Source organism: Clupea harengus, chromosome 1 (genome assembly GCF_900700415.2).
Source record: "Clupea harengus chromosome 1, Ch_v2.0.2, whole genome shotgun sequence".
In the NCBI taxonomy this organism is placed as follows: Eukaryota; Metazoa; Chordata; class Actinopteri; order Clupeiformes; family Clupeidae; genus Clupea; species Clupea harengus.
Genome location: NC_045152.1, coordinates 8110579 through 8137019, shown reverse-complemented (window position 1 = coordinate 8137019; position 26441 = coordinate 8110579). Strand labels below are relative to the sequence as shown.

The 26441-nt window shown below is 44.9% G+C and overlaps 1 protein-coding gene across 5 annotated transcripts in view; it reads left to right on the top strand.

Annotated features, from left to right (window-relative positions):
* sdk1a (sidekick cell adhesion molecule 1a) overlaps nucleotides 1-26441 on the top strand; it is a 225406-nt gene that overhangs the window by 173957 nt on the left and 25008 nt on the right. For all 5 annotated transcript variants that reach the window (XM_031566320.2, XM_031566337.2, XM_031566328.2 and 2 more), the window contains 11 exons: nucleotides 861-976; nucleotides 1311-1506; nucleotides 2157-2255; nucleotides 4206-4397; nucleotides 5745-5866; nucleotides 8564-8673; nucleotides 12371-12521; nucleotides 14369-14606; nucleotides 16831-16946; nucleotides 18160-18349; nucleotides 24253-24351. In XM_031566320.2, the coding sequence (XP_031422180.1) occupies nucleotides 861-976; nucleotides 1311-1506; nucleotides 2157-2255; nucleotides 4206-4397; nucleotides 5745-5866; nucleotides 8564-8673; nucleotides 12371-12521; nucleotides 14369-14606; nucleotides 16831-16946; nucleotides 18160-18349; nucleotides 24253-24351 (1629 nt within the window). The remainder of the gene's footprint in view (nucleotides 1-860; nucleotides 977-1310; nucleotides 1507-2156; nucleotides 2256-4205; nucleotides 4398-5744; nucleotides 5867-8563; nucleotides 8674-12370; nucleotides 12522-14368; nucleotides 14607-16830; nucleotides 16947-18159; nucleotides 18350-24252; nucleotides 24352-26441) is intronic.

Below are 26441 nucleotides of genomic sequence, written 5' to 3'. Positions count from 1 at the left end.
TGGTGATAGTGTGCTCCGAGTCTCCCCTGTGCGTAGGTAGCCACCAGGAGACAAGCCGTCCTCAGCGCAGCCATTCCGCCTCTTATGTCGTCCAGAGGTAGAATCCATTTCCCCCCACTCGTGATGAGAAGAGTAGGATGGTTTAATTTATTTCAGACATGTCCTTCCTTCATTCTGTCAGTAGAATGAAAGCGGCTGTATTAATGTCCAATAGAGTGGGGTGGTCCAGATTCAAGGTTTCTGTCATTAGTTTTCATTCATACCAACCAGTGATAGTCTCATCCACTTGAGCTGAAATTAATCAACTCAATAGAAAGCTTAAGATAAGCTCAAATGAAAGGCCTAGGTCTTGTTGATGCAAGCCTGCAGTAGTGTTTTAAAGGGCGGCAAACAGACATTTCCACTCGAATGAGGTTCATAGACTTTATAGACATGAAAAAGCACTTCTTACAGAGCCGATTCTGGCTATATATATATATACTGTATACAGAGGGATTTTTGACTCCTGTCACTACATTACTCTGAAATGGAATTGTGCATTATAACAAACTGTGGTATAATTCAGACCTGAAGAGAAGTATTTTGGCACTCTCATTCATCTCAATAGCAGTTACTTAGCAAAAGCATGCAGCTCAAGAAGTAAGCAAACTAGCCATAGCCATCTTTGTTTCATGGAGGACAAAATATATATATATATTTGGCATATATATATATATATCAAGAACCAATCCTCTGAACCGTACATGCAACATGACTGGTTGATCTGTAAAATAACTAACTGTTATCTGTACAATGACAAAATAGGTAATGTAACCATTTCTTATTTGTTCATTGTCATTCAAGCACTCTTTATCTTTCAGTCCCCACAGCGCCCCCTCAGGGAGTGGAGGCCACGGCTGTCAACTCGACCACAATCAGGTTCACCTGGAACCCACCACCACAGCAGTTCATCAATGGCATCAATCAAGGCTACAAGGTGAACCTCTCTACAGTGTTTCCCTCCAGCTCTTATCTGTCCTGGAGTTATTATCCACCATATGATACTGTGGGGTTAACGGGTAACAGGGCTGAGATCAGCCTGCTGAAGAGTGAGTGTTCTTGCTTAGTTACTGCAATGTGGTGAAAATGTAAGGTGCTTCTGAGTTTTGATATATTGTATAGTTGGCGCATGTCTCAGACATCCTTTTGTCTGACTAAGTCAGCTGCTCATAATAATCCCTCCCCAGTGCAAAGATAATATAATTAGCCATGTTTTTTTCTGGAACAATCTGCAACTTGCTCCATTTGTAAAAAATCATCTTCTCCGTCAGCTCATGGCATGGCCAGAGCATACTCCTGAAGCCATGACGATAGCGACCATCACCCCGGACTACCACGGCACCCGGCACATTGGGCACATCACCGGGCTGAAGAAGTTCACCTGGTACCTGACATCAGTGCTGTGCTTCACAACCCCGGGAAATGGGCCCAGAAGTGTTCCCAGACTTGTCCAGACTCATGAGGACAGTAAGTAGATTCCCTGATAATGTGACGCCCAGATAATGTTACATACCTAATGTTTCAGGCGAGGGACATATTTTTTCAACACACGCACACACACACACACACACACACACACAGACACACACACACACACACACACACACACACACACACACACACACACAGGCCCTCCTTAACAGCTATTGTAATGACATCCCACATGCTGAATGCTTAGTATGAGTAGTTGTGTGACAAGTGATGTACTATAGGACTTAGGACTAATTTACATAGGTTGCCATAGAAACTCCTTAAATGCCCCGGGATCAGATAGGACCTTAGCAGTTGTTGTCAACTTGTGGCCTTTTTAGTCGGCCTAATGTGTGTGGTGTATTCTGGTCCATTCTCCACACAAGCATAATCTATACGCATATGCCCTCCTTAGGCTGTCTAATGTAGCTGAAACACCCACTGAATCTACATGTATCAGTCAATCCAGTGCATTGCTGCCATTTTGAAGATTTCTAAGTTTTAAGTAACCACCTGTTACTTTTCAGCACTGAATGTAAATGTATCAATCACTTTAGTGCATTATTGCTATTTTAGGTATAGGTTTTATATAACCATATAAAATGCTTACACTATTGATGTTTTTTGTTTTTGTTTGTTTTTTCCAGCACCAGGCCCTGTAGGTCACCTGAGCTTTACAGAGATCCTGGACACTTCCCTGAGGGTGAGCTGGGAGGAGCCCATGGAGAAGAACGGGATCGTCTCAGGTGAGACTGATGGAGGGATTCCTTCTAGTCAGTGGCATCGTCAAAGCCCACTAGCGCTCAACCCAGCAATGTTGTTTTCAAAATGTGACTAAATGTTAGTGAAAAGGTAAAACAGAATGCAAAGGCAGACAGTATTTAAGAGACTCTTGGTGTGTTGGGAATTGGAGACAATAACGATGCAATTTTTTTCAAATGCCACAGACTCTGTTTATTTTTTATTTTCAAAATACTGATTGACAGACATAATACTGATTGGCATAAAACAGAGATGTCTATACACTGTAATCCATGTCATAGCATGGGTTTTCCGTCAAACGGTTGAAGTGAAGTGCAGGTACACATCTTCAAAAGCTTTCCCAAGCTTCAGAAGCGTGAACTACAATGCACTCACTGTTCTTTAAGTTGCTCCACAGCACACACCAGCTAAAATTACTGTAATTCTGCTGCCTCGCGAAAAGGCGGATGTTTTCTACTCTGTGTTGCATTGTGCTGTCTCACACCTTCACATAAAAGTGTTTATTTTTCACTCACTTTTTTCTACTCCATTGTACCGATTGTAATAGATTGCCCACAATGCCACTTTTTTGAGCGTTTGCGTACTCCTCTTTTCAGATTGCAACCCCCGCTTGTCTGAACTTTTTAAGAGGCATTTCATATGCCGTCAAGCTTTTCCTGAAATGCTGTTTAGTCTGTCAGGATGATTCATTGCATATAGGACTCCTCTAGTCTCAAAATGAAGTTAAATCTCTTCCACCACCACCACCATCTCCCCACGTTTCTCTGTTTTGTTTTTTGGTCAGAGGTACTTCAGCTCTGCATTAGACGGGAAAGGTTTCTCTTTCCAAAGGTGTTCCATTCTGATTAAGCAGGTATCTGGTGTTGTTCGCTGCTCTATTAATGGGTACACTTCTATTTAACACTCCATTGGCTCTTTGTACAAAAGGCAATTATCTTGGCGTTGTTATCACACAATGTAGGCAGAAATATCTCTGCCTTTCACCTTTTTCCCACTCTCTCCATTTCACAGACACTCGTTTTAGAGCCCGCGAATGAGCCCAAAATAAAAAATAAAACTTGGTTTAACGCATCCCGTGAAGCCATCATTAAAACCCCTGTAAGGAATCAATTAACAACAAGCTCGAACCATGTGAAAGAAAAAAATCAAACGTGCCCATTTTAGCATGCGCCATCAGTAAGCAGTGGCGGACCACAGAAAATCAAATTAATAGGTGAAAGGGAGAGGGAGGCTGTTGGCAAGCCTCTCTCTCTCAGCGAGTGAACGAGAAGCAGAGTGAGCCACAAAAGCATCGCGTGCTACCAAGCCCAGATTAAAGACCAGGGGAGAAGAATGGCATTGGATGTAGATTAAGGACCTGGAAAGAAATGAGATTGCACGTACATTAGACTGAATGGCTCTTGTCTATATCGCTCCGCACCCGCAGTGTGGCCCTTTGTATGTTGGGAAGGCTCGTTCCCTTTGCCGGGTCTCTCCCAGTGCAAAGCTTGATTTATGAGTGCCTCGATGGGAGAGGACATTCCGTGATTGGAAACAGTGCTGACTGAGGGAGAAAATACTCCCAATAAACAGCAAATTACACAGGAGCTCTCTTGGCTATTAGTCTCAGTTAGACGCAGGTTAGGGGGCAGGGTCCGAGGTCTAGACAACTCACTACACAGGGGTCGCCGTATTAACCAACAGGGTGGGTAGTAAAGGAATTCTTTATTTCAGCTCGCTCCGTCCGAAACAACCACCCACCCCTCCCTCCCTCCACCCCCTGACTGCACTGAGTTATTAACCATATGTGGACCTCGGCAGACAACAGAAAAAAAAGGGCAAATGAAACAGAAAGAGTTAGCCAACACACACTGAGCTTATACTTTCTCTAAAGTCCTGAAATTGTGTGTGTGTGTGTGTGTGTGTGTGTGTGTGTGTGTGTCAATACTCCACAGGCTACGTTGTATCATGGGAGGTGCCGGGGAGAAACTCTTCACGAGTGACACGGACCATGGCCAACACCACCCTGGAGTACAAGGTGACGGGTCTCACCTCCCTCACCACCTACACCCTGGAGGTGGCAGCCAGTACAGAGGCTGGTGTGGGGACGGTCACCTCCTCCACCATCTCCTCAGGGGTGCCTCCAGGTGAGTACCGCGCCCCTTCCAACACATTCACTCAAACACACACACACACACACGCGCGCGCAGCTTAATTTTAGGGACATATTCTGTGTTCAGGTTTATTCATTCTAAAGACCATAATTCCCCACAATCACTCATTCTGTGGCTGAGACTGTGAGCACCTCTCAGATCTGTTATTATCTCCCTTTCTGATATCTAATCGCTATCATCCATTCATCTTCGCTAGCTCTTCAGAGGTTACGCTTAAAAAACTAATTTCCACTCTTCATGTCTCATCTCCTGTCTTTCTCCCCACTCTTGAAATAATGCTCCTGTTTACATCAGGCCAGAGCGTCCTCCTGTTTACATCAGGCCAGAGCGTCCTCCTGTTTACATCAGGCCAGAGCGTCCTCCTGTTTACATGAGGCCAGAGCGTCCTCCTGTTTACATCAGGCCAGAGTGTCCTCCTGTTTACATGAGGCCAGAGCGTCCTCCTGTTTACATCAGGCCAGAGCGTCCTCCTGTTTACATCAGGCCAGAGCGTCCTCCATGTCCTCTTTCGTGATACCGGCATAGGTTTGAGGCATTCCAATGCCAGATTTGTTTGGAGTCCTAGGTAGGAGGCTCCTTAGAGTACTGCTCTGGCTTGCATTGCAGTCAGGTACTATATGTGTGTGTGTGTGTGTGGGGCGGGGGCGCTGGGTGGGGGGCTCTGTTGTGACTCAAGGGGGGGTGAGCTTGTTTCTGTCAGATCGTACTGAACCACTTGCTTGCTTCCCTCAGGCTTGCTCCCACATCAACAGGAATTGTGAACGTGAGCGATGAGTTTCTCCTCTGGAAGGAAGCTGGTTGTTTTCCATACTCAGCTATAAATCAAACGTCACGCTAGAAGGGGGAAAATATTAATTTAAAGCTAGCTTAAAGGCAGGAGTTCTCTCAGAGAGGAAGACAAATGCTTAACTGGCCAAATGCCAAGCTAAAGCTATAATGCTGACTGATAAATTGCTTATTGTGAGACATAGGAACAGATAGATATGATTCTCTGCAGGGATTTCTAGCAGATGCGAGGCGAACCATCATCTGGCATTGTATTTAATTGCACAGTAATTTCATCAAAGAAAAGAAAAGTAGAAAGATCTCCAGCGATTTCTTTTTTTCTTTTTTCTTTTTTTCATCTTTAAGACTTCTCTCCTCTCCTCAGAGGGCTCAGTCTTGAGTGAGTTTTGGACTCTCACCTCATCCTTTGGAGGGTGTCTCCAGCCAAGATTAAGCGATAGCCCTGTCGAAAAAGTCATTAATGTCTCTCTTGGATCTCCAAAAAATGTGGGTATTCTGTGTTGCATTTCAAAGTATGTGTGGTTTAAATTCCAGAGCTTCCTGGACCCCCATCAAACCTGGTTATCTCGAAAATAAGCCCCCGCTCCGCAACGCTGAAATTCCGCGCCGGGGATGATGGGAAAACGTCCATCTCTAAGTGGATCGTTGAAGGACAGGTGAGGCCATCATTTTCTCCATCACACCCTTTGGAAGTTCAGCCTTGTCCTGTGCACAACTGGACTCAAGGCAAAACTAGGGATGCAGGGTTAACATGTCATTGGTATCTCTTAATTATCATTACTATCATTACTTTTCACACACAAATGGTATATTATATGTAATTAATTAATTTATTTAGCATCATTTGATAATACGCATATTTGCAGATGATTGGCAGCAAGCTTTTCACAACCTTCATATTTTCCCCACATGACAAAGGATCATTTGGATGTATGTTGCCTAGCTATAAATAAGTGCTCAAGATACCAGGAGCGGTTGCAGGGGAGTCCAGCAGTTAATTGACAGATTCATGAACATGTTAGGCATGTTGATTATGCCTGGGAAATCTGTGCCAAATTAATTTCATGGAGGTCAACTGATTGAACATGTTGTATAGCTGTACAAGAATAGGAACAAAGCCAAGGGACAGTGATGCATTTTCCTCCCTCCCCATAACTCCTATTGCCTTTGATTATTTTCAAAACTTCAAAACATCCTCCTTCATTGTGAAAGAGATAAAACAATAAATAATGCTCAAGGGGGTATTCCAATTACGTGGTTTAGTGACAAACCTGGGTAAGTTAACTTAGAGTAAGTGGTAAACGTCCTAATATAAGAGACCAATAGCTTCATTTCCCCTAGCAAAATAAAGGCATAGGGCACACCAAAGGCATAAACAAATTCAGTACATATAATCATGACATGACAAATAAATCACTAACATATCATACTGTTTCTAAATAGAGCTTCATGACTGGGGACAACAGTTTTGTTATTAGGTTTATTATATGTATTACATACAGACTCTTTCAGTAAGTAATTCAACACCATTATTATACAGTAGTTGTGTTGTTAGGATAGTTTAGCCTCATGCATCATCCTTTACCCAGACATGATATTGAAATCACACAATTGAACCGATTTTATTTGTAACTAGCCTGCCATAACCTTGGATGGACATGGGCTTGTACCGGCGACAGTTTCAAGGGAATTCAGGTTGCACTCCAAGGCTGCCTCTCGAATGCCTGAGTTTGTCGTGGCAGGCTGTCTGAAAAGCAAAGGAATGTGTCACGGGGAAAATAAAAAGTGTCACAGGCAGAATAAAAAACTAGAGGAGGGTAAAAGGAAAGAGGGAGACGGAGCGATTGAGGCTGAAGCTGAAGGAGCCAGTGAAGGAAGAAAGAAAGGCAATAGCAAGAGAGAAGGAGAGAGAGAGAGGGAGGGAGAGAGGGAGAGAGAGGTGGGGGTGAAAGAGGTGGGATGGGAGGGATGGAGAGACTCTGCATACACAGGAGCCATAAAACACAACAGCAGTCACCAGCAGGAGGTGGCACCCCTCTCCCATCCATCACCTTGGCATATATGCTTACTGCATACAGTACACTCCATTGGTCTTTGTAAATCTCCCTGCGTGCCGCAAGCTTTGATTCACGCCAGAACTTGGGCTTCACACATTGTCCCCAAACTCTGGCGCTCCCGGCATTCGTGTCCAGAAGACTGCAGGCGCTCCAGTGCCTCTGCCTCTAAAGGCCTCTAAAGCACCAGGCTTCACTCAATCCCTCGGCCTCAAATGTGCTGCCTCCGTGTCACTCATATGTCATTCCCAGTCATCTTTTGTCGCTATTTTCCTGTTATGGTGGCATCCGGGAATGAAAGCCAAACGGTTAAGCCTTATCATTATTCTATCCCCTAGCGACCTAGGAACATTAACTAAAATCCTAATAATTTCCTTCTACGGTGCTTAGTTGCTATGCTAGCTAGCTGGCTAAGGAAATAGCCTTAAATTGTTTAAATGGCAAAGTTCCATTTGCATCAAATAGCTAGTTATCTAGCTGATGTCACAGTCTCTTCAATTAGGTAGGTTCAAAAAGGTAGAAACCCCCAGGGTGTCTGTGCAGCTTTGCTTCTTGGCTCCCCAATGCAACTTAGCAGCTAATTAGTTCATATTAACACACACTAGCAACTGCCAACTGTGAAAGGAAAACTCTGGTATTTTTTTAACCTGAGCCCTATTTTCCCATCTTTACTTTGACACGGAAGCTTCCCCTTGGGGTTACATTGTATAGTCTTTTTGTGGTTACCTTTCTAATCATTCTAACTTAATACTGGACTAATTTTGATCTTGTCTGCTCCTAGTAAAAATTTGGACCCAAAAAGATGGGAAAATAGGGCCCAGGTAAAAAAAAATCGGAGTTCTCTTTTAAGATGGTTCCCTAAGCTAGAGCTGGCGAGGATAGTTCATAGTTAGGTTAACTGACATGAGACCTTGCCTGTTCAACATGTCTTGCAGAGGATCGCATTGCACAGCATCCCGTTAAACACAGTCTGGTGGGAATAGAAAGACAGAGAATACAGGAGAGATGTTTTTTGTCTTCAGTGGGCTCTTCTTACCGTTTCATTTCTTTTAGAGCACTTGTGAAGCATTTCTTTTAGAGCACTTGTGAAGCAATGCAGAGATAAGTCATTACTGCTTTTCACGGAAAAGACCGTCTAAGAGGAGCTCCTTGAGCATGTTTTGAGATGAGATCTTCAGAACAGTATAACAGGTTGAATTTGCGAATGTACAATGCCTGCGAGTGGATGATGGCTGTGTTGTTGTTTGTAATGGGAAATGGCCGAATGTAAATTTCAGTGTGCTGATTTCCTTGTTGAAGGTGGGGAACATTGATGAGGATGAAGAATGGAAGGTGATGTATGTGAAGGAGAACGACCCGGAAGCCCAGGTTCTAGAGGTTCCTGGCCTCACACCTTTCACCTTCTATAGGTGAGAGACGGAATGCACTCACACCCACACATATACACTCACACATATGGGTAGTTGACATGAACTCAAATCCAAAGTTGAAAAAAAAAAAAATCTAAAATGTATGTCAAATTACATATAGTTGTATTACTTAATATGTGAATATCGCAAAACTGAATGAGACCTCTTCCATTTCCTTATTTATTTCACATATGTAAACTTTTTTTCGTGTGGTAGTCCTAATAATTGTCCTCTGGTGTGACATCATTTGTAATGATAATATTTAATTCAGAGATTGTCAGACAAAGAAGAAAAATATGCTTAACCATTATCAATTTGTCCTGATTATATTTTCACAACAATAGTAATCAATTTAAATTCACAATCATGTCATTCTCCTACTAAATTATACACACGTAGGGACTTTTCATAAAAGTTTGGGTTATATTCATTATAATTAGTATCAAACCTGATGGAACTAGAACTATCTTTACATGTGCATAATGATGATATTACTCTTCTTCTATTCAAGACTTTTCTCAGGACTTTGTGCATCAAAATGCATTTTTTCCATTACTTTTCTGTTTGTCACGCCACAGGACATTCTGTCACACCAATGGACAACATAAAAAAAAATCCGCCATAAAAATACGTCATCATAACATGAACATATAAAAATTTGTATTATGAAGAACAATGAATAGATTGAAACTCTGAACAATTCCTTTTTTGGTAAAATGTATTAAACAATTCATTGATACAATAATGATAAAACATAAACGAATAATTATCAGCATGTAGTTTGGTGATCTGACCAACAAATGGCTTGTTGTCAAAGTTCACTATGACAAATTTTCCCACAGTGTACTCTTCACTGTCTTCATCAGTATTGGGACTATCAGGGTAGGTCTCCTGGATTCTGTTGGGATGCAGTTGATCATCTTAGTTGGTGTGAAGCACTCACACATTGACGCTCATAAGACGAGCGCAGCATCCTGGGTGTAACATTTGCCCTTACAAGAGCATTTAAGTAGATAAGAGCAGAACCAGCAATCACTCTGTAGGCAAGCATAAGTAACTTGAACTTGATGCAAGCAGCTACAGGCAGCCAGTGTAGCTCAATGAGTAGCGGGGTGACGTGTGCCCTCTTGAGCTGGTTGAACACCAGACGCGCCGTTGCGTTGTGGATCATCTGTAGTGGTTTCACCACGCATGCCGGCAGGTCCGTTAGGAGGGCGTTGCAGTAGTCAAGGCAGGAACTCCTGGTGGCATACTGGGTTAGGTACGGCCTGATTTTGCGGATGTTGTATAGCGCAAAGCGGCACGACCGGGAGACAGAGGCAATGTGGGCAGTGAATGTCAGTTGGTCATCAATAATAACACAGAGATTTCTTGCTGTTTTGGAAGGAACAAGAGATAATGATCTCTTTGGGTGAACGTGTTGGTGTGCTGCATGCAACAGGTACTGGGCCTTCATTGACCTCTTCATGATCAGAAGGTTGATCGAGCCTGAGGTGACTGGAGTTAGTTCAAGTATAGCCTTAGTGGCTTTGTCCCTTGCCCTACATCTCCTTTTGGACTTTCTCCATTTTTCTTGGTGCTTCTTTTTTGTTGCTGCTGACACAGACTTCACACTGAGGGTAACAATTTGTCCATGTGGTTTTCTCTCCTGATATCTGCAGAAAAATTTACAAAACCTTAATTATTGTGAAGTAAGCAAGCATTTCTGATCATATAATGAAACGTTTTAATGCTTATATCATTCCTGGTTGCTTGTTAAATGTACTTTCTGCGTCTCTTTCCCAAGACATCCTCACTATTCCTAGGATCTGTATTTAACCTCTCCCTGTACTTTCTCGTCTTCTCCTTACTCATCATTATCTGCGTGGCTCTCAAACCTTCTGACTGGATCTCAAACTAAATGAAACATAGTAGGAATGTATTGTAGGTGTACTTCAATGCTGAGAGAAAGGGGGGAAAATGCAAAACTTGAAAGGAAAATACAAAGACCACTACAGTGGACAATTTACTATTATAGAAGTAGTCTATTTAATTTAAAAATGTATTTATCTAGGCCTTTTCTATAGCCTACGTCCACTGGTGTGACGGTCATTTCCACCAGTGTGACGCTGATTTCATGTCACACTGTAGGACAGTGCTGTCACACCAGTGGACATTTTCAGTTACATGGTCAGTTTTCGGCCTAGCTGTATGCCAGAGGGTCTTCAATCCAACGTTACAGTTTAAGGTATCCATTATTTTAAAAAGTCAATGAATATAAATGTATGAAAATTTTCATATCAACACTTTAATTACGTCACACCAAAGGACTACGTAATTGGTCCCATTTCTAACAGTGCACAAAAATAGCAATATTCTGATACATATCTGAGCCAAAACTCACCGTATGTGCAGTCCATATGCTCCATTGATGTCTTCTGTACTTCCTGGATGAAGACTGACCCTTCTCAGTAATGGGATGCCCAAAATAATGCCTGTTCTATATTTACAAAATGGTGTCACACTAGGTGGACATCAATTTTGCGGACAAAACGTAATGCGTCATAATCATTTGGAGTGGGGACATGAAGACTTACAACCTATAGTTTCATAAAGTAAACATTGGTATTATATGTATAAAAGTAATTTAATGTATTTGGTCGTATTTTTTTATTTAATTACAGTAGTTTGAAGATCGGTAATGTTACCCCGGACAGTCACACCAGTGGACAATGGTCATGTTTCAAACCAAATATTGAAATACTTGAATTATAACGCTCATGAATTAGAGATGCATTTGTTTTTGAAAAACAAGTTAATAATAAAAACAGAGATTTTAATCAAACCTGACCAATTATTATTTATATTTGTCACCGTGAACACAAAAATGGAGCGTCACGTCAACTACCCATATACACTCACATACACAAGCACACACACACGCATGCACATATGCTGATATTCACTCACGCACGCACACACACACACACACACACACACACACATACACGCATGCGCACACACACACACACACGCACACACACACACGCACGCGTTCACACAAGCACGTGCACACACACACACACACACATGCACACACGCATGTGCACACACACCCACGCACATGCACACACACACACGCATGCACGCACGCAAGCGTGCGCGCACACATACACACACGCATGCGCGCGCGCGCACACACACACACACACACACACACACACAAAAATACCAGTAAAAACCTGCACTGTGGATTTGCCTTTCTTTTGTCGTGGTCTTATCTTTGTCTCTCTGTGAAAGACCACATAAAGGGAAATATGTGTTGTGCCCATAATCCTATAATTGGTTGCAGCAACAGAGCATGTACATTCTTGAGCTGTAAGATTGTCGGTGAGTCTGCTGTTTTTATACATAAACCCCGGGCCAGTTGAGCACATGGATTACTTTGTGTGACTTTTCTTGTTTTATCATCACCACTATCACACCATGCATCACACATATCACACCTCCATACATGAGATAAGCAGTACCCTCTCTGACAGTGAAAAAAGACATGTTGCTACAGGCAAGGGCAGATATCCAACTGGATTGTCAGCAGCAGAACAGATTTATTTTCATATCTGTGCAGATATATATGAATGGTTTAGAGTGACTGTTTCTTTATGTATATCTTTATGTGTGTGTGTGTGTGTGTGTGTGTGTGTGTGTGTGTTCCCAGGTTCCGGATGCGCCAGGTCAATGTGGTGGGGCCCAGTCCAGAGAGTGTGCCTTCGCGTGTTATCCAGACTCTGCAGGCTCCCCCTGATGTTGCCCCTGGCAGCGTGACCGTCCGCACCGCAAGCGAGACCAGTCTGTGGCTACGCTGGATGGTGGGTCTCTGCCTGTGTCTCTGTCATGCACTGACACTGACTCTCTCTGTCTCACTTTCTCTCTGTCCCTGTTTCTCAAGAGGGAAGAACACCTCTTCCATCCTGATGCTTCTCTCTCTCTCTCTCTCTCTCTTTCTCCCTCTCCCTCTCTCTCTCTCTTTCTCTATCTCCCTCTCTCTCTCCCTCTCCCTCTCCCTCTCTCTCCCTCTCCCTCTCTCTTTATCTCTCTCTCTCTCTCTCTCCCCCCTCACTCTCTCTCTCTCTCTCTCTCTCTCTCTCTCTCTCTCTCTCTCTCTCTCTCTCTTCTACATTCGGCGCTCTCACCTTACTCTCCCAAAGCTGTAAAACACGTTCTGCTGAGGGCCGACAGACTTGTACCTGTCTCGAGACGCTTCTGCCTCTGTCATGTCACTAATTCTAGAACCAGCATTTTCCCAGCAGGGGACCTGAGCACCTGACCTTTCTACAGTTTAGGTAATGTCACCAGCAGGCGAGGCGAGCCGCCGCGGCCTAATCTGACAGTTACAGCAGTCGGCTGGAAGACAAACTCGCTACGGAGACGACGACAGAAAATAAAAAAGAACAGCTCCATTATTTTTTTCTTTTTTGTCCTTGCTCAGCTGAAACCAGCTAAATTATTCAAGGCGTCTTTTCATATTACAGTGCTTTTTTTTCTCCGAGAGATGATCCATGCAAAGAGCTGATACTCCAAGATCTGGTTCAAGGGAACTATCAGGCGGAGACTATTTCTCATCATTTGCTCATAAAGTGTCATTATGCGGCGGTGAGACGTGCATGCGCGGCCCCGCTCGAATTGGCCTGAAACGTGCCAGCACAGCCCGCTGGAATCGATTTCCACATGAAATAAAGGACGCTGATGTGTGAGGCCGCCTGCCCCGATATTGAATTTTTCTATCGGAGGCTCCTCGGGCTGCAGAGATTAGACGGGAGAGCGGTCACACCAAAGTGAGGCTGGGTCAAGACGGCCCCCACTCATGGTCTTTCTTGGAGACGCACCAAATCATTAAGTTAATTTGCAAAGAGAGAGAGGAGTGTGTGTGTGTGTGTGTGTGGGGGGGGGGGTTGGGGTGATCTTGGAAGATGACAAACCATCATCAAATCATGAGTTATAATGTTTATGTGCCATTTTTTATTGAATTGCCTAGTAGTAATCATGTTTTATATGGACATGCGGTCCCAAGCGGAGCATTAGCTGAACAGGCACCAGCTTTTTTGTGAGTGTGGGTGTTTGTGGATGGAGTTGATGGTTGGTGTTGAATTTTTTTGTGTAAAATCAAAATAAAAAATTCCTTCAAGGTTAGCCCACTGGTGCCAAATACTGGCTTATGTGCTGTGTACAGTACTTTGCTCAATCCTCTAGAATGGCTTGTGGTTGGGTCAAGGTTTTAGATTTCATCAGAAACTTGTGCTCTTTGGGAAATGTACTCATGACTTCTCTTGGTGGTGGTGTTCTCTTCAGCTGAGTTACATGAGTTTCAGCACCACATCTTACTGCGCGTATGCCTGAAATAAATCTGTGAGAGAAGTTTTCACAAACTGTGAAAATCTGTAACAGAAGACATCCTGGAAAAACCGAGTGTAGACAACAGTTTTAATTGATTGGCTGTACAGTCTTACCACCTATTGTCTAAATGTATCTGGAATGTACACTCTACATGGCTTTCTAATCGAAACTATTGTGAATACATTGTGTTTAACCCTTCCTCGTTAAATCAACAATCATTTATTGTCATTTATTTATTGTCAATTGTCATTTATTACTAGATTCCGTACACTGTTCCTCTATGGTCAGACTGAGTGTGTCTTGTCAAACTGTGTGTATCTAGCCACTGCCGGAGTCGGAGTACAACGGGAACCCGGAGACGGTGGGCTACCGCGTGCGTTTCTGGCGGGCCGACCTGGAGGGCGAGTCGCGTGTACAGGTGGTGAGCGACCGCCTGGAGAGGGAGCTGACCCTGGAGGGTCTGGAGGAGTGGACCGAGTACTCCCTTCAGATCCAGGCCTTCAACTCCATCGGCCCCGGGCCCTGGAGCAAGAGCATCAGGGGCCGCACGCGAGAGTCAGGTGAGCCACACACACACACACACACACACACACACACACACACACACACACACACACACACACACACACACACACACACACACACACACACACACACACAGATAAGCACACAAATATGCACACAAATATGGTTGATGCTTTGTGCCATGAACACATATGTATTAGTCACATTCCCACAGGTGTACTCTGTTGCATATACACATATTTCTCAGGCATATTCTGATAGATTCTCGCCGGCAAATGCACATACTCAAACAATGCAAAAATAAAAGTGCTTTAGCAATTTGCACAGAGGGAAAGGCCAGGCTCATGAGGTTGAAGTTCTACCACTCAGTAGCGTGTTGACTTGACTGCACAGAGTGTGTGTTTGTGCATGGTTTTCACAGGTTAGCAGCACTGGGGTCAGAGCCTGCCTCTGCCTACGCTCACCATAACATATAGATCGCAGGAGATCAGCTTTCAGAAGTGAAAATCCTGCAACCTAGTTGTATTTTTAGTATTTTTATTTTATGCTTATTTTGTTGTTGCACTCCTGATTACTAGCAGTTGCTCCCAGCCATCACTTCAGGCTATTCAGATATGCCCTCTATTCTATGACAACCTTAACCTTGTATGTAGGTATATATATGCATATGTATATGATTTATGTATATTGATAAATGACATATGTATAACATATGTAGGTTGTATATAGGTACAGTTGTTGTTATTGTTCTTGTGCTTGCTTAACTCTCAAACAAACAAATGAAGATAGCCATGTCGAAGGGAAGGAGTGTTGTGGAGGACAGAGAGAGGAGCAACTGCAGTGGGAGCAGAAATGACCAAAGCCCTAAATTGGCTGTGGTGTGCTCATCGCATATGCCCTGATTGTGCATTTCCAGTGTAGATGAGACATCTGGAGGCCACTCTGTGGGCAAATGAAATGCTGCGATCGGAACAGGTGGTTGCTGGATTAGTGTGGGTTTTTCCTCTTTGCTCTCCTCCCTACCCCCTGTCACCACTCGTGATCATCTCCACATGCTCTGCACTCAAGCAGCAATCCCCATTTGATGCGAGAGAGCCCTCTGAATGCAGCTCCTTCCCTTGCAGATAAGCTGAATGGTGATTGCCTGCCCTGGTAACCCATGGCGTCCTCCACTTATCTTCCATTCTCTACTCCCCACCCCACTCCACCCCCCTCCCCCGTTTCCTGCAGACCTACACCCACAAGTGGAGCTCTATGGTCCAAGAATGCTGGGTATCCGCAGCAAGAGAGAAAGAGTGAGAGAGTTTGGGGGGAAAGAGAGAGAGAGAGAGAGAGAGAGAGCGAAACAGAGAGAGTGAGAGACTAAGAGCGTGAGAGAATGACAGAAAAATGGTCAGAGTATCAGACTTTTAATAAACCCATTTGGAGTGACGCGCTTCACCAACTGTAATCAGAAAATGAGGTCCATTTGATGGCAGAGGTTTCTAATGGGATGTCATGGCGTAATGGTGCGCGCGAGGCCCAGGTGGGGAGCCGCGCTCGGCTGCAGGCGCTGGCTGCCTGATGAGCCTTGGCCGCCTCTAAGTGTTTATCAGCGGCTCCCTCTAAAGCTCCAGGAGGCCTGCTGTGGCCCGTTGCATCTGAGCGCTTGAGAGAGAGACAGAGATGGAGAGAGAGAGGGAGAGAGAGAGAGTGAGAGAGAAAGACAGAGAGCGACAGAGAGCGAGAGAGGGAGGGAGAGAGAGAGACAGAGAGAGAGCTATCCATCTCCAGCTTTTACAGTCTCACTCTCTGCTCTCTCAAACTCTGTTCTCTCCTTTTCTGTCTGTCTCTCTCTCTTTCTTTCTCTCACTCTCTCTCTCCCTTCCTCTCTCTCTCGTCTCATTCACACTATTTTTTCTCTTTGTGCCTATCTCCGTTGCTCTCACATGGCGTCTCTCTATTTGATTCTCTCTCTCTCTCTCTCTCTCTCACTTATCTCTCTCTCTCTCTCTCTCTCTCTCTCTCTCTCTCTCTCTGTTTTCTCCTCTGCACACAGCTACTGATACCTATATTTACTTTTATACTGTTCCCCTTCCCTTCCCCCTGTCCTCTTGTCACTCTGGCTTTTTGGGCTAATCTGAACACCAGGCTCTGAACACACTATGAACACACAGGTGTGATGCTGACATGACTTGGTGTGTGTGTGTGTGTGTGTGTGTGTGTGTGTGTGTGTGTGTGTGTGTGTGTGTGTGTGTGTGTGTGTGTCTGTTTGTCCAGTGCCATCTGGAGCGCCGGAGAACGTGACTGTTGAGGCGGTGAGCTCCACTCGTATCCTGGTTACCTGGAATCCGGTTCCGGAACAGGAGCAGAATGGGAATATTCTTGGATACAAGGTACATAAAGTGAACCGGCCAGCACTGCAGATCCTCGGACGTGTCCAGACAGATTAGAAACCCCTCGCTTAGGTCAATACCTTCTTAGCCTAGGAGAAAAATCAATGGCAAGAGTAGTGCTTGGAAGACATGAATAAATGTTTCCTAATGGGGGTAAAAGGCCCGACACTTGTGCTTGCTCAAGTTCCCCCAAAGCCCTCAAACAACACGCGTATGATGAAATGTCCTGTAAGACCAGATGCTGAAATCTTCCTTGAGAAGATAGAGGGTTTTTTCTTCTTTCTTTCTTTTTCCTTGGTGACCTAAAAAGTTTCGTACACTTGAATTTACTTGAAATTGCTTTGTAGAGAATTCTTGGCTTTGCGGGCCATTCCGTCAGGCCATGGGTGTTACATACCTGGAGCTGATAAAAAAGGAAACCAGCGCAAGATGAATAAATATATCCTGAGTGACTCATAAATGCATTTAGACACCCAACACCCAGGACACTGTAACCTTCTCACAAGTGTTTTTTTTTTCCAGTGGAATAAAAGTCGAGAGACTTTCATCCCAAAATCACAGCCATGAGTAAGACAAATGTCAACACTTAATATTTTTTCCGATTACTCAAGATGTCCTTCACGGCACTGTATTTCTGAGTTTAATTTGATTCGGAGATATGGTATTCTCTTGCCGGGCGGCTTTCTTGTTAAATATTAATGCTTTGTACACCATTGTCATTTTTGCACTTTTAGAAATGAACAAGGCTGTAAATGCATTAATTGGAAGTCTAACCCTTTTCAGAAGGGCAAATATTTGCGGAGGTATGAGCAGCATCCACACAAGTTGTCCCCCAGTGTGCTGCTAACAGACATGGAGGTGAGGGGGATTTATTAGAGGTCCCGTGACCCTGGGGAGGACACTCTGTTGAGAGCCATTAGCCAGCATATGCACTGAGGGAGAGAGATGGGAATTATGTTGTGATGCCACGACCTCACATTCATCACGTCCCTTAAAATCTCCATCTCCATCATCAGGAAAAAAAAGGGCTTGTTGAGTTCAGCTATTTATATAGGTGCGCTTGTCTCTCTCTTTCTCTCTGTGTGTGTGTGTGTGTGTGTGTGTGTGTGTGTGTCTCTGTGTGTGTGTGTGTGTGTGTGTCTCTGTGTGTGTGTGTGTGTGTGTGTGTGTGTGTGTGTGTGTGTGTGTGTGTGTGTGTGTGTGTGTATACCAGGTGCTCTATAAAGAGAAGGACTCTGACTCGGAGGCCCAGGTGCAGGTGGTGAAGGGGAACCTCACCCAGTCAGTGCTGCTGAGGACCCTGCGTAAATACGTCCAGTACCAGATCCAGGTGCTGGCCTTCACGCGCATCGGAGACGGCGAGCTCAGCAGCCCACCTGTGCTGGAGAGGACAAAGGATGATGGTAGGACAGACCTTCACACCCCCATACATCTGTGGCATGGTGATCTCTCCGGGCTCTGAGTGATCTACCTGGAGAGTGTCTAGTGTTTTTTTTTTTTATCTTCTTTCAGTTCTGTGTCCAGTCAAGTGATGAAAAAGCAATGTTGTGATATTGATTGTAATCATTTGTACTGTAGATGTCTAGGGGTCTATAGTGAAGCTTCATTGAGCACTGGATTTTTCCCTCATTATAGGGTTGGATGAAATGTTGACATGTACATTACAAATCTCTCCCTCTCCCACCCCCTGGTCCTCAGTCTCACCCTCTCTGTCTCTCTCTCTCTCTCTCTCTCTCGCTCTCTCTCTCTATCTGTTATCTCTCTCTGTCTCTCCATAGCAGCTCCAAATCTCTAAAGACAAGAGATGGAGCTAACTCTGTCCATTGATGATTGTGAAACTGTGTGTGTGTTTGTGTGTCCACACATGCGGCGTGTGTGTGTGTGTGTGTGTGTGTGTGTGTGTGTGTGTGTGTGTGTGTGTGTGTGTGTGTGTGTGTGTGTGTGTGTGTGTGTGTGTGTGTGTGTGTGTGTGTGTGTGTGTGTTGTGTCTCCACGCATGCAGCACGCGCGTGTGTGTGTGTGTGTGTGTGTGTGTGTGTGTGTGTGTGTGTGTGTGTGTGTGTGTGTGTGTGTGTGTGTGTGTGTGTGTGTGTGTGTGTGTGTGTGTGTGTGTGTGTGTGTCTGCTTTCTGATATTGCTATTCTAGGGCACCCTCTCCCCCACTGGGCCAGGACTCCTAGTCCAGCCTAGGTCAGGCGCGTATCACTTCGTTTTGTCTTTCTTTCCCTCTGTGCCTGTCAGTACCAGTTGTGTGTGTGTGTGTGTGTGTGTGTGTGTGTGTGTGTGTGTGTGTGTGTGTGTGTGTGTCCACGCATGCGTCACGTGTGTGTGTGTGTGTGTGTGTGTGTGTGTGTGTGTGTGTGTGTGTGTGTGTGTGTGTGTGTGTGTGTGCCTGTCAGTACCAGTTGTGTGTGTGTGTGTGTGTGTGTGTGTGCCTGTCAGGACCAGTTGTAATATTAAATATTAAAGTGGCCTTACAGGGAGATTTGATTGCTGCAAGACGCCGTTAGAGCTGGAAACAAATCGATGATGCAACAGTCAGCACTGTTGAGGGTGGCTCTCCGATGCCTGTGCCACTGAGTGCAAGAGTGAGCCAACGGCCATACCAAAAAAGTAGAAGGGGCTCCGACACAAAGGCCCATATGAATCTGTCCAGATCAGAGGCTTCAAAGGGTAGCTTGTGCAAATGGTGGACCTTCACCCAGCCTTCCACTCAAATTTACAATTTCGGACTCAGACTCACTGTATTTGTATTTGTTTAGACGGGTTGCTCATTCACCCAGCCTCAGGAGAACCTTGCTTGTACAGCTGAATAAGGAGTTCTATCCAAAACATTACGGTTTGTGGATAGGCCTATATATAGTTGATACATATATACTGTTCACCCATACTGAGGATATGTAATCATGCCAGGGAGCTGTACGCATGCAAGGATAGAACACACTCAAGGTTTTACTGTGCATGTAGAGAGAGACATTACTGAGCAGCACATTCTCTGCTTTATCTAGTGCTTTTGAAAGCTGAAAGATATTTCTCTTAAGCACTTGCTACTTCCTTACTGTGTACTGTGCAAACACTCATGCACACACACGCACACACACACGCACACGCACGCACACACACGCACGCACACACACACACACGCACACACACGCACACACACACACCAAATCATATCATCAGCAAACCCTGACCAGAGAATATATGATATATCTTGATTTTCATCTCATACATAGACTACCCATTTTTTCCTCTTTCTGCTTAAAAGCATTATCTAAGCTTCATCTGTCAGAGCTAGTCTGCATGTTTCGCAGTCTGCTCAGGTCACATTCATAGATAATGAATGGAACTTGCCCGACCAAACAGTATTATATAAATGATCTAGCTCTGCCATACTGTGTTGTATACATACAGATTTATTTCCTCTTCACTTTGGATGTAGTTTTCTCCCTTCCAGTACCAACACATTCAACTCACTGCATGCATGTAAGCATGTAGGCATTTAATTGTAATGACATATTTTGTGTAAAAATAACGTTTCTATTTCAACCTGGTCACAAAAGCAGCCTAGCATTAACGTAGCCGCATGACTCTAAGACTGACCGTGGCGAGAGTGCGCGGCGGGCCCGAGCGGAGGCGATTAATGGAAGTGGCGTGCCGTTGGTCATGTGGAACATTGGAGCACTCTGCACAGGAGATAACGCATTCAGCTCTCAGTGGCCTGGGCTCCCTCCGAGGAGAGGTCTTTTCTTTCTTTTTTCCTCTCTTTTTTTTTTCTTTCTCTCTCTGGCGGGCTCTTATGGTGGAGACACTGCAATGGGCACATACTATATATATATATATATGCTCCCCCCCACCCCATGCCCCATTACGGCAACAAAAAAACACCCAACCCCCTATGTGAGCTCACTCGACCTTGGCAGCAATTATCCTCATGTTTGCCATTTTAAAGTCTCTGCAAGAATGGCCCTCATTAGGGACCGAGGGCTTCCTACAGCAGGCCCTACAGCGAAGCACTGCCAAGTTTGCATCATGGAAACGAGTTCAAGAGGATGAGCCGCCGACTGCTCCTCCTCTCCTCTCCTCTCCTCCCTTCTCCCCTTCTCAGATTTGAATAATGGTGCCGCAGCTGTCCCGGCCTAAGCTAGCGGTTGCGTAATTGAGCTTGATCAGTTTGATTTGGCCGAATCAGCAGAACACTCGGCAGATTAAGCCCTCCATTTCGTTTGATTAGATGAACTAACACGCGCAATGCTCATGAGCACTTTCAAAATTTTTACTTTCTGAATTTTTTTTTTTTCATTTGAATTAATTACTCACTCTCCCACTAGTGTCGGGAGTAATGAGCACGAGAACATCAGCTCACTGCTATGGGGTAATCTTGATAACACAATGAAGGAGATGTGCCGGGCTAATCGTGATGCTAGCGACAAAAAGAATGTGGGCGTCGTGGGACTTCAGTGAAGCAGTGTTACGCCTTTGTTTGTAAAGCATAGCTTCATAGTTCCTGTCGTAAAACAAAAGCAGACAGAGAGAGAGCACATATTAATCAAGGTCTGTTTAATTTTGTCAGATAAATTGCAATCACACACTCAGGAGAAATGTACCACTGCATGAAACAAGAGAAAATTGAGCACACTTGTGTCTCAGAGTCCTCCCGTACTGCGTGAAACAACCCAAGGCGGCCCTCGCGTCCGTGGCCATTTTGCCAGAGTACAAAGGCAGCAGTCCTTCGGCCCCTTTAATATCTGTTTGATTTGATGTAGTGCTGAGCTCTGAGCGTATTGGCAAACAGAGCATCCGCGGAACGGAACAATATCAGTGTTTGCCGAAGCGCCGGTGAGGCCTCCCAAGAAAGGCGCTCCGTCATTGTTAGGGTTAGACCGGTGCATCCCGGCGACAGGGCGTTATTGGATTCTGTCTGCGGCGGACCCCTCCTCCACAGGTGCTCACTCACGGCAGCGCAGGGAATCACACAGAAACTTTTCATCAGTTCAGCTCTCGTAGGGGCACGGGGGAGGGGGGGGGGCACTGTTGGGGTGTGGGAAGGCCTCCCTTTAATCAACACCCTCTTTATCAGCACTCCACTCCTTCTCTTCCATCACTCCCTCCCTCTATCCTTCTCTCTCTCTCTCTCTCTCTCTTCTCCTCCTCCTTCGCACCATCCCTTTATCTCCAGTGACAGACTGTGTCCTTCAGGATGAGGCGCCGCATCCATTACCTCCTACAGCCATCAGCGAGCTCCACCCCAGGGCAGCGTGCCTCGCCTGGGAAAGGGGGTGGAAGCGGGCGGGGGGTGTGTCCAACACGTGCAAATGGTGGACCTTCACTCAGCTCTCTACTAAATTTTACAGTCTTAGACAGACACACTGTATTTGTATTTGTGTATACGGGTTGCTCATTCACCCAGCCTCAGGAGAACCTCGCTTGTACAGCTGAACAAGCAGTTCCATTCAAAACATTACGGTTTGTGGATAGGCCTATATATAGTTGATACATATATACTGTTCACCCATACTGAGGATATGTAATCATGCCGGGGAGCTGTACGCATGCAAGGATCGAACACACTTAGACGTTACTGAGCAGCACATTCAGTGCTTTATGTGTTCCTTTTGAAAGCTGAAAGATATTTCTCTTAAGCACTTACTACTGCTCCTTACTGTCTATCACCAGCAAACCTTGGGCAAAGAAGTCATATATCATTATTTTCATCCCATGTATAGGGACCCATTATTTGTTCTGTTAGCATTATCTAAGCTTCATCGACCTGTCAGAGCATGTCTACTCAGGTCAGGTTCATAGATGATGAATGGAACTTGCCCGATCAAACATCAATATATAAATGATCTAGCTCTGACATACTGTGTTATATACATACAGATTTATTTCCTCTTCATTTTGGCTAGCACTAACACATTCAACTGACTGGCATGTACGTATTTAATTTTAATGACATATTTCGTTTAAAAATAATAATTATGTTTCAACCTGGTCACAAAAGCAGCCTAGCATTAACGTAGGCGCATGACTCTGAGACTGACCGTGGCGAGAGTGCGCGGGCCCGAGCCGAGGCGAGGCGATTGATGAAAGTGGAGTGCCAAAGGGGGCTGCGGCATGCGGGTGGGACGGGGGTGGGACGGGATTCTTCTTCTCGGGGGTTACGGCGCGATGCTTGATGGCACTCATAAAGCATAGCCACTGTCAGATGGCTAAATGCACCAGGAGCTGCGGATAATATCCCAGCATTCATCACCCCAGTGCTTATTTGGACGATTGTCTGAAGGACTTTGTGTGTGTGTGTGTGTGTGTGTGGGCTTGAGTCAAATGTTTACAGCAGCTTTTGAAAGAGAAGCCATAGCTCTGTAGAGTTAGGCACCCTTCCCCCTAATAATTCACATGCAGCCCTGCCGGAAGACACCATAAACACATTTACACTCAGTATCCTTGCCCAGCGCCAAAGCATGTTCAAGACTGATAGGGTTTAGATGACCTCCTGGGTTCCTGTGAAATCTATATCACCACTGACAGGTCAGAGAGGCATGCTGGTTGCTAAGCTTTCTTGTCCATTCTAGTTACCCCTCCTTTCAGTCTCAAACGAGACTTGACCTGAGTAAGTCATCACGTAACCTTTTTGCTGTCTTTTTTTCACAGTGATACATAGGCACTTGCAGGCCAAGACAATCAGCCAGTATGTACAGTAAACTTGTAACATATTTGTTTTAGTGTTGTTCTTTCAGTTACAGAGTCCAAGTCTAAAGCTAACTAGTTTTAGACCTTAAGACAAGTACCCCTTAAGTGTATGAGAAAAAAAAAGAAAATTGTCCGCCATATGTATACCATTTGTTCCAGCCACTCAGTTTTTATTTCTCATAACAGCGCAGTTTGGTCCACAAGCAAATATACATGTATCATTCTGGTAGCTTTATAATTTACAATAACCACTGGTGTTTGAACCGCTAAGAAATTATTATATTATAGTTGATACAATGTCTTCAGGTGTCTTGCTCACTGTGATGATCTATTTTGGTCTACATTGGTGTCATGATGTCATTCCTTACAACACACTCTTTTGTGGTCTGTTGCTTAAATCATGAAACATCTAATGAAGACATGGAATCCTATGGTGGCAAGACCTGGTTATAGTTACTGTTCACACTGATAAGAGAAACTTCACCAGTTTGTGAACCTTGGGTATTAACCACCAGTCGAAGACCAATGGGTGATCTACCCTGTGTGCTTTACTGTGCTGATGTCATGAAGGTACTTGTCCAATGCATTAATGTTCTTTATATCCTGTGTTCAGTTCCAGGGCCTCCCATACGGCTGGTCTTCCCAGAGGTGCGCCTAACAGAAGTCAGAGTGGTCTGGCAGCCCCCAGTGGAGCCCAACGGCATCATTATGGGTGATTAAGACTAACCACAACAGCCACAACTAACCACAACAGCCACAACTCACCACAACAGCCACAACTCACCACAACTCACCACAACTAACTACAACTAACCACAACTAACCACAAAAGCCACAACTCACCACAACAGCCACAACTCACCACAACAGCCACAACTCACCACAACAGCCACAACTCACCACAACTAACTACAACTAACCATAACTAACCACAACAGCCACAACTCACCACAACAGCCACAACTCACCGCAACTAACTACAACTAACCACAACTAACCACAACAGCCACAACTCACCACAACAGCCACAACTCACCACAACAGCCACAACTCACCACAACTAACTACAACAGCTACAACTAACCACAACAGCCACAACTAACCACAACTAACCACAACAGCCACAACTAACCACAACAGCCACAACTAACCACAACTAACCACAACAGCCACAACTAACCACAACTAACCACAACAGCCACAACTAACCACAACAGCCACAACTAACCACAACAGCTAGTTTCTTTCTTGTCCCTCCCCATACCTATCCATCGAGATACATGTAGAAGTGGGTGAGTGCAGAAAAGCCATTTCCTTCTTTACCCGAGGTGTCATTAGCTTGCAGATGAGTGAACAGAAGTGATGGTGAACGAAGCTTGCACAGGGTTTGGCTGTGGGGCAAGAGATGGCTTTTTTTGGAAATCCATCTCCTTTTTTTCTGTTTGCATGTGCTCTCATTTCTGCAGTCAAGGTGGAAAAAAAGCAACCATTTGTGGTTCCCCACTGCTCTGGAAATCACCCATTACCTCTCGTAGCCTTTTGATTTCGGGAAAAAACAACCCTTTCTCTCTCTCTCTCTCTCTCTCTCTCTCTCTCTTGCTGCTCACTGTGCTGCGCTGCACTGGCTTCCTATCCAAACATGTACTATGTATCAGGAGAGCACAGGTCACATCAGAGCGTCACAGTAGCATGTGTTCTTTCACTGTGTGCCGTGAGAGGAGTCTTATCGCCGCGCACCTGAGACTAATACCTCAGATGAGGTGAAAGAGAAAATCCTTCTGCCTCGTAATGAGATTAGGCCGACTAACAACTCGCACTGAATGAATCCCAGAATAGCGGCTTGCCAAGTCTTGTCGTTTCAACGGATCAGACGCAGGAAGAAGGCAGTAGACCTGGAGGAGATGAGATATGGCCATGATACTTGGGGGGATACTTTGTCAGTTTTTTTTCCCCCTCTTTCTCGGATCACAGTTCTATTCAAGGATCCAAGTTTTTTTTTGGGGGGGGGGGGGCGCGAGGGGGAGTTCGAGAGAAGGAGAGAAAAAAGGAATATTTTCTCTTTTCTTCCCTTCCAAGTCTCATGGTGAGGCGCTTTGAAAGATTACAAGAGAACAAATTGGTGCCTTCTCATTGGCGCCGTTAGCTGGTGTGCATACATTGGCAGTGTGTAGAAACACCAAGCCACCATTCCTATCCAGCCTAGCCCCCCCCCCCCCCCTGCTTCGTTTGCCTTTGAATTGTGGCACAGCACGGCCATTTAGCCCTGAATTCTTGTAAGCTAGTTTTATTCATAGCTGCTCCGCCGATGTAATCCAGTTTTTCAAAAGCCATTGAAAATCCCGCTTCCTTCAACCGACTGCTCCCTACGCACACGCATACAAACCCTCTCTCAGAAGAGTCGGCAGAGCTGACCACTGATGGCTGGAGAGCAGAGGGAGTTTGCTTTTGAGTTTGCTGCGGATGGACTAATCCAGCGTGCATCTGCCTCCTAGAGCGCTAGCGCACTAGCGCAGCGTGTCAAGAGCGCAGAGCGCAGAGACTCACAAAACAGGAGGCAGGAGATGATGGGGGAGTAGGAGGATATTGTTTTGGAATTTCATGCCAGATTTCACAGGGGGCCAAACATGCTCAACAGACTTTATTACCCTCCTCACTGACAGAGAGTAGGGCCTGATGCAGTCACTGTCATGAGCTTCCCTATGTATTAAATCTGTGACCTCCGCAGGAAGGATACTCTACCCATTATATACCATGTGATCATATATTCTGCTTAAATATATTGAACTTATTAGACATATATGA